Consider the following 14,418-nt stretch of genomic DNA (forward strand, 5'->3'; position numbering starts at 1 on the left):
CTATCGACCAGGGTTCCATATTAGCTTCCCTGAAGTCAGGATCCTGGCTAAAGTAGTTGCTTGGACTTCCCCCACTATGTAATATCTTATAATAGCACCCTTCTGGGCTGGGCTCAGCATTTTAAGTTGCAGTGCCTTTTTTTTTTTTTAATATATTTACTCTAAAATTTTCCTTCTCTTGGAATGTTCTCCAACCTCTAAATTTACATGAAATTTATATGTACAATCTGGCCTTCATTTTCAAGATCCTCTTTGATGGCATTACTCACCCTGAATATAAATATTTGTTGAGGGCTAGCATTTGTTGACTTCCAAATATGATGCTCGAGATGGATACATTTAAGACTCAATTATTTGAAACTCTGAAAAGAAAGATTTAAGAATACTCTTTTTATAGTATAAGCATATACAATGCTTTTTACAAAAAGTAAACCTCTACCTACTGTCAGGAAGGAGAAGTCATCTTTTGAAATATGAATGCACTTCCATTTTCACGACTTTCCTCATGCAATTATTTGTCTATTTGTACCAAAGGAGGAGTCAGGGTGAATGGAAGCCATTCATTCCAGTGGATAAAACTGTGGTCACAGGAACACAGGTCACAGGTCAAAATCGTTCTTTAAAATAATCGATATATTTTCAGTTTATAGGCGCTGTTAAGAAAGTAGGTAACATGACATATTAATCCTGCCTTCAACCCTATCTTCAAAGTCAAGTCCATCTGTTATCATTCTGGACCATATTTAAATAACTTTTTCACTCTTGATACATATTTTCCAAGTCTATATCTCTCTCTATACCTCATTCCTTCCTCTCCAATCAAACCCCATTGGATCTGAGCAGATTTGAGCTTCATTACAGAAACGCTTACTAACGGTTACAGCTGTCTAAAATGAAAAGGGTTGCATTAATCTTAGAGAGCATCTCAGTAGAGTGGATGACTATTTACAGTGATGATGTTGGAGGGATTTCTGTATTTTGAGTCTGATTTGTTTCCTGTAATTCCAAAATTCTACTGTTTTATCTTAGAAGATAAGCAATCTACATTATAATGTCTCACCAGCCTAGAATTGAAGACTTTTATATAACTGTTATCACTAATGTTCTAACAGCTAATATACTGATATCAGATAGAACTTATTTTCAAAAAACCTTTTCATTCTACTCAATAAGAAATTACTGACCACCTTCTATTTGCACAACATAAGAGTAACAGAAACCTATTGTATAAAGCAAAACAGTGACATACGAGCAAAGTTAGAGTAATTCCATTCAGAGAAATATAAGTGATAGATTAATTCTCTGCTTCCCGCAAGGGACCAGGGAAAGAATATAATCTACCTCTTACCATCTTTTCTCCAGCTCTCCTTTTGAACTGCTCTTTCATTTTCTATACCTTAATGTCAAGATTTTCAAATTGAAAAGAAGCCCTAAACATATTTTGGAATTTATTATTACATTGTATGCTTTGTTACTAAACTAGCAGCAAGTTGCAGAATTATTTTGGTGCCCCAAGACAAAATCCTATAGCAAGCGTAATATAACTCTCCTGATACTTGGAATCCTCTCTGGCCTAATCCAGCCTTCCCTAAAAGACCTTCCAATTGGGCAACATGGAGTTTCAGTCTAAAATTTCTCTATATTGCCAGTGGGGAAACAACTCTGATGGGCCACTACAGCGGGAGCACTTTGCAACAAGACATATTTGAATTACACTTTCACTTTAGGATAGTGTGTAACTTATTTATCCAGGGAAACTCATTGTAGTCATTTAGCTAATTGTTGACGTATCACGTGTGGAGTGGTGAGAGTGGATATTCCCTTGGCTAGGAATTGCATCGTGTAACATTAAGAGACTTTGGTTACTCTTGATAAAACAGAAGAAGAAGAATTTGCATTATTCTATTGCAGTTAGACTGGTAATACTTGTTTCCAACAGGGGATGCTTTTGTCCTGTGGTTACCAAGAGATGCACTGTCAAATGGTTAACATCATGCCCTGTTAACCTGACACATGTTTTTCTTTCCTGCTTTGCTTCAAAAGTTAGGGAAACTTAACAGAACCAGATTTATGTTACCTCTATCTATTCCTTGATAGCTGAAACGAGAAGTGAAATGGGAGGGATCCCCCCAGTTTACACATTGCAAGGAAAATGTGATCCCTCCTACATGTTTCATCAGCAAGTTAAAATTCTTGTCCCATATTCTGTGAAAGTTTATGTCCATTCAACATTTGTTTTTAATCAACAGCCATTACTGCCTTGTGATTATCCAACCTACATCTACCTTGGTTATCTGGTGAAAAATAATCTTTCAGTTCTGATGTGAACTGAATATGACAAGATGTGATAAGATCAAATCATACTCTCACTGAGCACAGGGACACGCACCCCGAAAGGGATATATTACAGAATGATCCTTAAAATCTAAATAAAATCATTTCCCATAAAAACCCTCTAAATTACAAAAGAATAAAACAGAAATATGAACATGAAATGAGCCAGGTAGTAAAAATAAAGAGAAAGATAAATAATATAAAAATAAAATAAATATCCTTTTGATAATGAGAAGAAAAAGAGGCTCAGTGTGCTCAGTAGACATAGCTGAAAAAGCAGATTCTAGCTGGCAACTTGAAGTTGCTGATGCCTTCTGGAGAGAGTTCAGATTCCCAGGTTGATACAGAGCTCCCTCCCAGAACTCTGCCATGTATATAAGCTCTGAGCTCTCCAAAGCCCACTGCCAGTTCTCTTCGTGGACTAACTGCAACGGAGAGACTAGAGATGATTCCTCTCTTATCCATATTTTCTCTGCTCTTGCTTGTTGTGGTTAACCCTGCAAATGCCAATGGTCATTATGACAAGATCTTGGCTCACAGCCGTATCAGGGGCCGGGATCAGGGGTAAGTCAGTGGTTTGATTTTATAAACCTTCTTTTCCCTTAGCTTGTTGTATGTACAATTCTACATACAGTTCCTTATTTATACCTCAGGGTTTTTTTTTTCCCCTACTTATTACAATGTAACAAGAAAAAGGAAAAAATGAGTATTCTGTGGTTGATGTATGTGTCTTAAACTTTAAGTATTACTGTCCAAAAAACTTGTGTATAATTGCTTTTTATGAAACATTGTAAGATTTTAATGTAATTAACAACATGTAACAGGGCATTTCTTCACGATTCAGTTTATTTGTGCTTTTATTTGATTCCAAATTTCTAGAATGAAGTTTCCAAGATGAAAGAATCTATTGTTGGAGACTCTCATTATGTAAACAGCTTTGAAATATCTCACATTATGTTAGGGAAAATTTCATTTATTATGAAAATTAATAGGTAATGTAACCAGTTTTCTGAATTTTTTGAGGCATTTAAGAATGCTTTTAAATTTTGCATTCTGTACAATTTGCAAAAACTTTATTTCTTAGAATAAACTCAACTATAACTTAGCATTTTTAAAGTTATCAGACATAATTTAGTAACTTAACCAACCATTTATTATTAATTTTTGAAATGGATCTTGGCACTACATCCACAATGTCTCAGAGAGATGTTCATAATGCTCCAAAGTTCCCTTGCCTTACAGAGCAAATAAGACTTCCTTCTTTTTAAGGGAGAAAAACACTTAAAATTCTGGCAGAGGATGTCTTAATCTAATTACTTCCAGGCAAAGCAATAAATTTTCCTTTGTGCAGCCATATTATTTAATTTAATCTTAGCATTCATTTACTTCTGTGATTGCTTACCTAGAAAATTACAGAGTACAGTGTCCTTGGACTTAGTAAAACCTGTCTATTTTGCTGTCTGATCTGTCATTGTTCCAGAGCCTTAAGCCACCTCCAAACCCTAAATGAGCACATGTTTGGTTTAAAAGTGTCAGTGAAATACCTACTATTAAAAGTAATAAGACATGTTGTTTAATTCTATTAGGTTAACTTTTGAAACAATGGCATTTTACTCTCAGAGATGTATAATTTCCTCTCTCTCTCTGTCTCTCATAGATTTAGTTTTTCCAATGATTCAGGAGGATTGGATCAGAATGAGATTTGTGCTGACTAGAATCACATCTTTTTTTAGAATTGCATCTTTGATAATCGAATCCACATATTAGTTTTCTTTTTGTACTATCTGACATGTAGATATGAAAAACTAGTTGTCATTAGGACATTAACTTTCTTTCCTTCCATCTTCCAGCCCAAATGTCTGCGCCCTTCAACAGATTTTGGGCACCAAAAAGAAATACTTTAGCACTTGTAGGAACTGGTATCAAGGTGCCATCTGTGGAAAGAAAACGTAAGTGTCATTTTTTCCTTAATGTGCCAGTTCCAAAGACAACACCACAATGCCCATGTCTTTCCTTGGACATACACATGATCTTCTTGAAAATATTCTGCAAAATTGTGAGCTTAAAAAAAATGGAAAAAATGGATCACATATGAATAAAGACATTTTCCCTGAATTTATCCCTCTACTAGTGGAACTCATGTTATTCCTGAATCTATGGCAATGGCCATGTGATCTGGTATAGAATCACTGACAGTTTGACTATGTCATTTCTACTCCTGGTTTGGCCTCTTTTATCTTAGGCAAGTCAATTAACCTCTTTGCCTCAGTTTCCTCATTTTATTTTTAAAAATGCCAGAAGAACAAATTGATCTGAAATACCAGGGTTTTCAGGTAAAAATTGTTTGCCTACAGTCATTTAGAAATTCTATAAAGTACACCAGTTTACCCCAGAGTTTTCATCAAAGCTTAAAGTTGGAAGGGACTTAGGTTTCACATCTTCATTTAATCCAGTCATTCCATTCCAAACTGCCAGATCTCCAGGGGTCCCCAAAGGTGATAATGGAAACCCACCACTATATTACTATTTCAACAGCCAAAAAGATGATTACTTTTCAACTTAGTTATATACTTCACTGATTAACCTAGAGTTGGAAAACATTTTTATTACTTGATAGCTTATTGGTTTAATCAATTAATAAATATTGGTAGAAGAAATATAATCCTAGACATATAAAGGTTGATAAGTACTCATGTCATGCAAATTCTTCATTTTAAGATGAAGGAGCTGAATTATAGATAAAAAAAAAAAATTAAAGATGTCATCCTCAGTCAGTGAAACAGTAGAAATGGCTCCTGCCTGCTTCTTATTACTTTGGACAGCAACCTCAGTGAAGGACGACTTGAGAACCAGAATATCTGAAGCACATCATCATTAAACTTCAGTTACTCTAAATAGGTGGAAGGATTGGGGGATGGTTAAAAAACATATTCTTACCTTAATAATATTTGGAGTCTTGTTTCTTTGCCTGTGAAATGCAGATTTAATACTTGGAGAGTTTCTGAAGGTAAAATGAATGAACTAATGAACTAATGAATGAACTAATGTGAAATTCCTAAGTAACTCTAACTCATAACATTAATCGTACTTACATTTAAACTACTTTAAGCAAATTGGGTATATGCTGGTGTGAAAAGGAGGCGTGTTCAGATGCCTATTTAAAATGCACAGGGTTCTCTTTATTTTACTAAGAATCATGTATTCAAGGCATATAACCTTATCTGGACTGTGCCTCCCCATGGTAACCAAGGCTAGGACCCCACAGGACACTGCTGCCCGTTCCCACATGTTGGCTTAACAGAGTTTTAACCGATGTTACTTTTTGACCTGGACATTATTCTTATTAGTTTGCATAAATCTGCTAGACTTGTGGATCATTCACACAACTACAGCGTAAGTCAGTAGTTACAAGGATCCTGGCCATGATTTAGGTCAGGGCCCAGTTGGGAACTCCAAAGCTCTGGATTTTTCTCGCTTTGTTCTTTGTATTCTTGGTTACTATGAGGCCTATTTGGAAGGCACACTAACTGCATAAGAAAGGACCTACCTGCTCTCTGAAATATTTAGGGAAAATTTTTATTACACACTTCCCAGAAGTTAAGGAAGTCCGATACAATCTTACTTTAACCATCTAAATATGTTAGAGATGCCGACGCTTGTACAAAGCTTATGCCAAGATTCTTTCTTGCTTTCCATTAAAAAAGAAAAAAAAATTCCTGCTTTGAAGCCTGGCTTTTTACCAGAAATATAACAGTGTGTCCTTTGTTTAATTATATTAGCTTATTTCCCTTAACTTCATTTTCACAAACACATTAACATCTGTGCTCTGGAATAAATGTAAATGCTAGTTGCTAGTTTCAAACAACCAAAGGAATCAGTAACATTGACAGGAAGAATGCCTGATTTGCCATCTGCTTGCAGCTGCTAAAATTTCCAAAGTCATCTTTAGGACTTTATGTATCAGTTGACAGAAATGTTTATCTTCTGTTTGAATAGCTGCTTTGGGGATTTGGGGGAAGTAACTGGGTGGGTCTAATGAAAAACAGGAAGCTTCCTAGGTTTAAGGTATTCCCCACAATATATATTGGCTCAATAATATAGTATTTTGTAGACCTCCTTCAAAAAAACGTCAGTGACATTTTCAGTTGGCATTTCCATGAGATTTTAGATACTATTCAGAAAATGAAGATAAATTTCCCACTTTCAGAGATATGCACATTCATGATATTTTTTTACTCTTATTTGTCCTACTGACAATATGGGAACTTTGAGTTTTGTGTAGCATAAATTTCCTGGAAAAAATACTTCTTTGTTGTCATTGCTTTCAAAGCATTAACTCAGACAACTGTATTGGTCAAGTATCATCTGAAATTGCAATTGCCTGTTTTGGAATTCTATACCATATAGTGCATTAATATGAGCATATGTTATAGAAATTTTTGCTACTTTAGCAATTTCTTCTTCTATTTACTATTTTACATAAAGTATTATTAGTCCCAAACTAAAAATTATGTATCTCATTCTTATTGTTTATGATATATGCTAAAGCTAAAGTATAAGCAATTCTTAATCAATCCCTTGGCATCCAAATATTCACATTTATTTTTATGGGTAGCCATGTAAATAAAATTATTTCAGGGACCATATTTGCATAAGGCTCTCTTACAGTCTGTATATGTTTCCGATACCAGCTATTCTTGAAATTATATTAAAATTAGAGAACAGTTTGAAAATTTAGTTTCCCACTTATCTCTATATTCTTACCTTTTAACTATCCTTAAGCCAATATTCCATGCCAGAAATTTTATTCTCATCTATAGTTTCATGTTTTACTACCTATAAGTGAGTTAATAAATTTTTCTGACATTCTTAGTTCCTAATAACCTTATACTAATAAACATTTATAGCTATTTATAGTTTGCAAAATTATTTCCAAAGCATTGTTTTATTTGAGATTCACAACTACCCATGAATAAGTATTTTAGCTACTACCTTCATGTTAACTAGTTGGGGAAACTGAGACTCAAATTTATTAAATGATTTGCTCAAGGTCACACATCAACTAAGTAGTGGAACTGGGAACCAAACTCCATTCTTCTGGCTCAAGATCCTGGAATTTTTCCACCATGCCATGAGGCTATAGAGAGAAATCAAGCTAATATAAATACCTTGATGTCATAAACAAACAAACAAAAAAACTGGATTTCTAAATTCTCAATAAATCAAGGCAATAAGTAATATGTTTTGCTAAGTTTATGTCAAAATATATCCTTTGTAGTTCTCCCATTTTAATATTAATTTTCTTCCAATGTATAGGACTGTGTTATATGAATGCTGCCCTGGTTATATGAGGATGGAAGGAATGAAAGGCTGCCCAGCAGGTAAAGTTTCAATTACTGAATTAAATGAGGAATTTGTCTTGTTTGAGGAAAAAGAGTTGAAGTAGCTTATAGCGAAGCCAATTGTGTGTGTGTGTGTATTTAGCACCATGATAAATCCAAGATATATCCCCCATATCTTGGTGTTAATCATGACTTTATCATGTTGATAAAGTATTCAAATATACATCATATACACTAAATGCTGGACAACAGAAGCTTATTCTAAATTTAAATTAGTTCAACTTTCCTTCAAGAACAAAAATCCCCACTACAAAATCCCTTTCTTTGAATTTGTCTAGGAACGTGGGCTGACTACTTGGCAAGGCATCATCTTCTCTGCTTCAAAAGCTCTGATTTTATAACGTTTCTCAGATTGAAAGTTAGTTTCCTGTAACTTGCCAACTAGAGGAAAATTAGTTCATCTATTTCCTCTTTGAAATGACAGCCATTCAGATAGTTAACACAAATCATCACACCCTTCCTCCAGCTACCCTCTCTTCCCCAACAGAATCTTCTCTTCCCTTGGCTCATGGCCCCCAGTTTGAATGTGATATAGACTTTGGAGTCCTTACTGTAATTGACAGCAACCCATGAAAAGCCTCTAATCCAGTCAATTTTTTTCCTTCTGATTGTGATCCAAGACTGGTGTCTACTATCTATGTGTGTCCAGGAAGCTGAGAAAATATTAAGACAAATACCTCAGTTTGGGGCAGGTGGGCTCCTGAACTTTGGTTAATGTTATTGGTAACCATGTCATATCGTTAACTCATGCTGAATTTTTAAGTAATTAAAATTGATTACAGATCTTTTTTAAATGAATCCTGTCAAATCAAGTCTTCCTTTGGGATTTGTTTTTTTTTTTAACTTAGGCGTGGGACTTAAATGGAACCCTGTGACATTTAACTGTCACATTTGACTCATTTTCCCCATCCTGTTGGGGTGTTTTTAAATCCTGATTTTGTGACTTAATTTACTAATTGTGTGCCTAGTCTTGCTATATTCACAAAGGTAATAACCATTTCTCCTATGATATGATCCAAATCATACTAAATTTTAAATAAGACAGTCATAAAAAATAAGTTGGCTGCACCCAAACTTCAGGCTGACATTCATATATTAATCTTTCTTCTGAAGTTCAGAAGATGTATTCTAGAAGTATTAGATATTTTTATATATTTCCCTCCTGAAATTATGATGAAAAGAAGCAGGTCTACATATTTCTTTCAGGGACCCAAATCTGTATAATTACACCCCTATACCTCCTTCCTGAAATTATGATGAAAAGAAGCAGGTCTACATATTTCTTTCAGGGACCCAAATCTGTATAATTACACCCCTATACCTAACAGTATTATACTATTTAGGAGCTTTAAGCCAACACGAAAAAATAAATTACCTTTGCCATTGTCAGTGAGAAGTGAGGAACTTTTGTTGTTTTCAGTGAAATAGTCAAAGATACTTACTAATAATTATAATTGAACCATATTGACATAGCAGATTTGACATGTAAATAGACTAAACATCAAACAAGGATAATAATTGAAAATTCATTTTCCCTCAACACCAAGGATATATGGAATGATATTTTTCAATAGTACTTTATTATTTGACATTCAAAAGGCAACTTTCACATAAAATTGATGATTTATAGAAATGTATTGCTAAAATTATCATTTAATATATTGGGGGGCTTTGTGTAAAGGTTAAATTATTATAAAATAACATTCTTGAAATTTTTTCCTAAGTACTTATTCATCTCTTGATTATTTCAGTTATGCCTATTGACCATGTTTATGGTACCCTGGGCATTGTGGGAGCCACCACCACGCAGCGTTATTCTGATGTCTCAAAACTGAGGGAAGAGATCGAAGGAAAGGGGTCATTCACTTACTTCGCACCAAGTAACGAGGCTTGGGACAACCTGGATTCTGTAATTCATTATTTTTATGAATATAAATTTTTTTTACTGCTATTGGTATATTTTAATTGGTTTACTGACTTGGAAATGAATAGAAATTGTATATCTTTCTGTCGTACATATATGAGGATACATAAAAGGATGAGTTAATTGAGGGTAAGAAGAAAATCATTTTAATACATCCATAAATGGAATAACACCCCGGTAGGCTCATGGACTAATAAAGGCAAACTAATAGTGGATTGAACAAGCACTTTATCATTATTCTATTTTACTCCTTTCCTCTTTCCCTTTTGGTTGTGAAGAAATATAGGTAATTTTAAATGACATATCTCATAGAAAGGCAAGTTAAGAAGCCTAGTGGAATTTAAAATTTTTAATAAGCTATATTATACATATACTTATTATTTTAATTATATGTAAATATATATGGCTGTTCAGAGACTGACAGATTTATAAACGCGTGTGGATATTTAAATTGAAGGGTTGTAAGCAATACATTTAATTTTCAGGCTTTTTTTGTGCATAATCTGATTTACAACACACTAAATTATGACAATATACAAATCTGTAAAACTGGTATAGAAATATATTCCTACTTTCTACTTGATATGAAGATGAACTGATAATTACTACTAGAGTCATACAATACTTAGTAAAACTTAGGCAGATTCTTCTAGATTTTATCTTGCTTCATTAACTGTGAGGTTAATTGCTTGCATTATAGAACTTTCTCTCTTCTGGTTGTCTTTGACCACATCTCTAACCACCTTTCTGGTCCTTTTTGCAGACTCCTCTTCTTCCATGCCTTTAGAATGGGTCTTATTAAGGTCTCTTCCAGGAACTATACTCTGAAGTTTAGATGCACTTCTGATGGCTTCAGCTTTCACTTTAATGCATAGAGCCATGGAATCTATGTTTCTTGAATCCCAGGAGAATATTTCTAACATCTATCTTAATATTTCTCCTTGGATACACCATCTGTATCTTTAAACAAAACGTTACCTAAAATAGATGCCACTTTCTTTCTCCCCATCAACAACTGCTTTTCTGCTGTCTTTTTTCCATAATTGGCAGTACCAATCTCAGAGTTCAAACTTGAAAATTATGAGTTATCCTTACTTTGCCTCTCTTCAGTTCTTAGAAACTACTGTTAGTCACCCATATCTCATTTTTCATCCTCATAATAGTCTTTTTCCTGCTATGCATTACCAACAGATTAACCTTCCTAAAGCCCAGGCTAATCATTATATTCCAAGCCCACAACAGCCTCAATGGCTCCCCATTGCCAGTTTAATTTACTCTTTACTTGGGCATTAAAGTCTTCTATGTTATGGTCCCATATACTTTCTAAAATTTCTTTCTTAATATTATCTGGGAAACGTAAAGGCATATAATAACCACACTGGACAACTTCTGCTTTCCCAACGTTCACCCTGTGCCAGCAGCTGGACTTAGAATGATCATCACACCGTCCCTACCCTGTCTACCTACCCTGCAAGACCTGTCACCAAACCTGAATTGCCAGCCATCTTCATTTGACCTGGAAAGCATTTTTTTCTCCTTCCGTCCTTTATCTTACTATGTTTATTTTTGCCTGCTGCTATAGAATAAGTACCTCAAAGGTCGAGACTTCACCTTACTTATCATTGTCTTTCCATAACACCAAGTACAGTATGATATAGTGTGGTATTGGATAAATTAAAAGGTACAGGATGGTTGAATTCTTGAATCTGTCATAGAATAAACATAAAACGGTTATTAAAACTCTGATGTTGTACACAAATATAATGCCACTTTTATTTTGTTTTCCACTCAAAGTACTTTAAATATCTGATAATTTCATATTCCCTAAGCCTTTACAGCAAGATCATCTCTTCATCAATACATTTATTAAAAATTTTGTTTTGTCTCTAAGAATGTCCAAGTGCTCTGTAAGAGCTGGAACCCTTTACTGAGTACCTCTACTTACAAAATTTCTTAATCAATTGAAATAGTATAATTTTAAATTATTTATGTCAATTTGGTTTGACCATCTGGGTAATTCAATGAGAAAATAACAAGAGAGTAGAAACAGAGTGATTATAAGATTTTAAATAATCAACTATAATAAAATAAACTTCTGTCATTTCAATTTTTCCTAGGATATCCGTAGAGGTTTGGAGAGCAACGTAAATGTTGAATTACTGAATGCTCTACATAGCCACATGATTAATAAGAGAATGTTGACTAAGGACTTGAAAAACGGCATGATTGTTCCTTCGATGTATAACAATTTGGGGCTCTTCATTAACCATTATCCTAATGGGGTAAGTTTCATTAATAAAAAGTACCTTTCTCAATAACATTGCCCTTAATTTTTTTTCTATACCTTTTATATAAGGTTCACAGAAATAATAAAAAGTTAGTGAATATAATGTAAGTGCCATATCAAGACTTTTCCCTACATCTAGAGCATGTAAATTTCTAATTCAGTGAGTGATTTCTATTAAAGAGTGATTGCAAGGAAGAAATTAAATCGATAGTTCATTGATAGTAGACTAAGGTGTGCTACAAAAGGAAATTTTAGTATTTGATGTGTTTGAAAACTAATAATCAGAAAAAATAATAAGTATTTGTCAGAGAATTTATCAGAGAAAACTCAGAGAATGAGTATTCTTTTATTCACCCTCTGGCTACTATACTGATTTAGGTTCTTGTGTGTTTTAATAAAGTCTTTGTGGGAGACGACCAACCAGGGTCATAGAGCTCTTTCAACAGTCAGAGTTCCAGGAAATAAATAAAGGGTCAGTGAGGAGTCAATATTTAGGAAATCACTGAAATAGAACTGATTATATTTATGCAATAATTGTTTGTTTCTGTCTCAGAACTTTTTTTTAGGACTAATTAGACTTCTTTATGTAACTCATTGACCTACATTAGAAATAGTGTATGACTATCTCTATGAAAGAAATAGAGGAATAAAAGCAATAATTTAAACAAAAAAAAATGTTTTTGCCTTGCATTTCTAGGTATGTTAAGTGTAACTGGACTTGGGTTCTCAACTGGTTGCATTTTTTCCCAGGTTTTGTTTTTTTTTTTGGACATAGTAATATGTAAGTCTTCACCCTCAGATTTTACATTCAGAATGTCAGTTCTTTCATGTTACATTTACCAGTAATCATGAAAAACAGGAAATGGGGGCTTGCAGTCTCAGTGGTCAATAGATAGCTGTGATTTCTAAAATTTGATTTTCTCAAATAATTAGGTTGTCACTGTTAACTGTGCTCGAATCATCCATGGGAACCAGATTGCAACAAATGGTGTTGTGCACGTCATTGACCGTGTCCTTACACAAATTGGTACCTCAATTCAGGACTTTATTGAAGCAGAAGATGACCTCTCATCTTTTAGAGTAAGTACAAGAAGTAATAGCAGATTGTCTGGGACCATTGAAATTCCTCCTCTTTCCCTGTCAGAATCTAAAATAATTATAAAAAGCTATTAAATCTGGCAGACACGTAACCAATGTATTTCTTGAAATGAAAAGGTTTTCATTTTACGCAGAAGAAATCATCTCCTTATATGAAATAATAATATTTACGTGGACATGATAGATGAAGAATGATTCGTTTCATGACTGTAGTGTACTTAGTGCATTTAGAATGAATTCATCAAGTATTACGTTTACTGCTGTATATTGTTCCGTCACACAAGCATTGGCAGAATTCCCCATCTTACATACAGTTTGAGGAAAGTTTGAAAAGACATGGTTGTTTGCGTCAAAAGATAATATTTTAAAGATCTAACAAGAGTTATATCTAACTTCTATAGTTTTCTATGTAATCAACTCCCTCATGTCCACCCAGACTGAGTGTATTGTAATTTTCTTCTGGATTTGCAATGTGCCAGCCTCTAAAAAGCACATTTGTGTTTCAGGCAGCTGCCATCACATCTGATATATTGGAGTCCCTTGGAAGAGATGGTCACTTCACACTCTTTGCTCCCACCAATGAAGCTTTTGAGAAACTTCCACGAGGGTTTCTAGAAAGGATCATGGGAGACAAAGTGGCTTCAGAAGGTACTTAACTGTCTCTCTCTAGGAGAAGCCTCCCAGAATTCCAAGAAAGGAAATGAAAAAGAGATCAAGTCCTGCCAGCATTATCACCTTTGATAAGCAAAGGCAAAGAAAAACTTTTATTCTGAGGTGGACTATAAAAATCTTAAAAAACAAAATCCTTGAAAGAGTAGGCAAAGTAATTCAATAATTAATTTAATAATTAAAATAATTAATCAGGGTATCCTAAAGATCACATTCTTCTGCACTGCTTTCAAGTAACTAAGTAGCAGACATTAAAAAGAATTAGAAAGTGTTGAAAAGAAATATTAGATCATCAAACTTTAATACTGTATACATATTGTTCAATGCTTTTAATTCTAAATTTACACTAAAGTTGAGTTGAGAAAATTGCATGGTTCTCTTTGGCCATTACCTATTGATACACAGAACTTGGCTTCTTTCCAGTCTCCTTTTTAGTTTCAACTAGATTTTACATTGTGACTAGCACATTTCGCTTACTCAGCCTACCCCAAATTGGCTTAACCAATTTACGATGAGATATTTTGGTGCAAATATAGACAGTTTAGGCACAGATCCCTTCAGAAGTCCTTCAAGAAAGCATCTTTATTTTGGTTATTTTCTAGATGTTGCCTTTAGGGTTGTCACAAACCTTCAATTTGTAAAAAAAACAAAAAAACAAAAAACATAGTATCTGCAAAGTGCAAAATAGTGAAGCTCAATGAAAT

General features: G+C 34.0%; 1 protein-coding gene across 5 annotated transcripts in view; it reads left to right on the plus strand.

Annotated features, from left to right (window-relative positions):
* Positions 1-2,669: 2,669 nt before the first annotated feature.
* The window catches only part of POSTN (periostin), a 34,250-nt gene continuing 22,501 nt past the window's right edge, over positions 2,670-14,418 (plus strand). For 4 of the 5 annotated variants that reach the window (XM_024755394.1, XM_024755395.1, XM_024755397.1 and 1 more), the window contains exons 1-7: positions 2,772-2,898; positions 4,185-4,283; positions 7,651-7,715; positions 9,488-9,645; positions 11,778-11,942; positions 12,881-13,027; positions 13,552-13,693. In XM_024755394.1, coding sequence (XP_024611162.1) covers positions 2,780-2,898; positions 4,185-4,283; positions 7,651-7,715; positions 9,488-9,645; positions 11,778-11,942; positions 12,881-13,027; positions 13,552-13,693 — 895 coding nt within the window. In that variant the 5' untranslated portion in view covers positions 2,772-2,779. Of the gene's footprint in view, positions 2,899-4,184; positions 4,284-7,650; positions 7,716-9,487; positions 9,646-11,777; positions 11,943-12,880; positions 13,028-13,551; positions 13,694-14,418 lie in introns of all 5 variants that reach the window. The other variant, XM_024755392.1, reaches the window with a different exon arrangement.

This window comes from Neophocaena asiaeorientalis, unplaced genomic scaffold, assembly GCF_003031525.2.
Source record: "Neophocaena asiaeorientalis asiaeorientalis breed wild unplaced genomic scaffold, Neophocaena_asiaeorientalis_V1.1 scaffold59, whole genome shotgun sequence".
NCBI classification, from domain to species: Eukaryota; Metazoa; Chordata; class Mammalia; order Artiodactyla; family Phocoenidae; genus Neophocaena; species Neophocaena asiaeorientalis.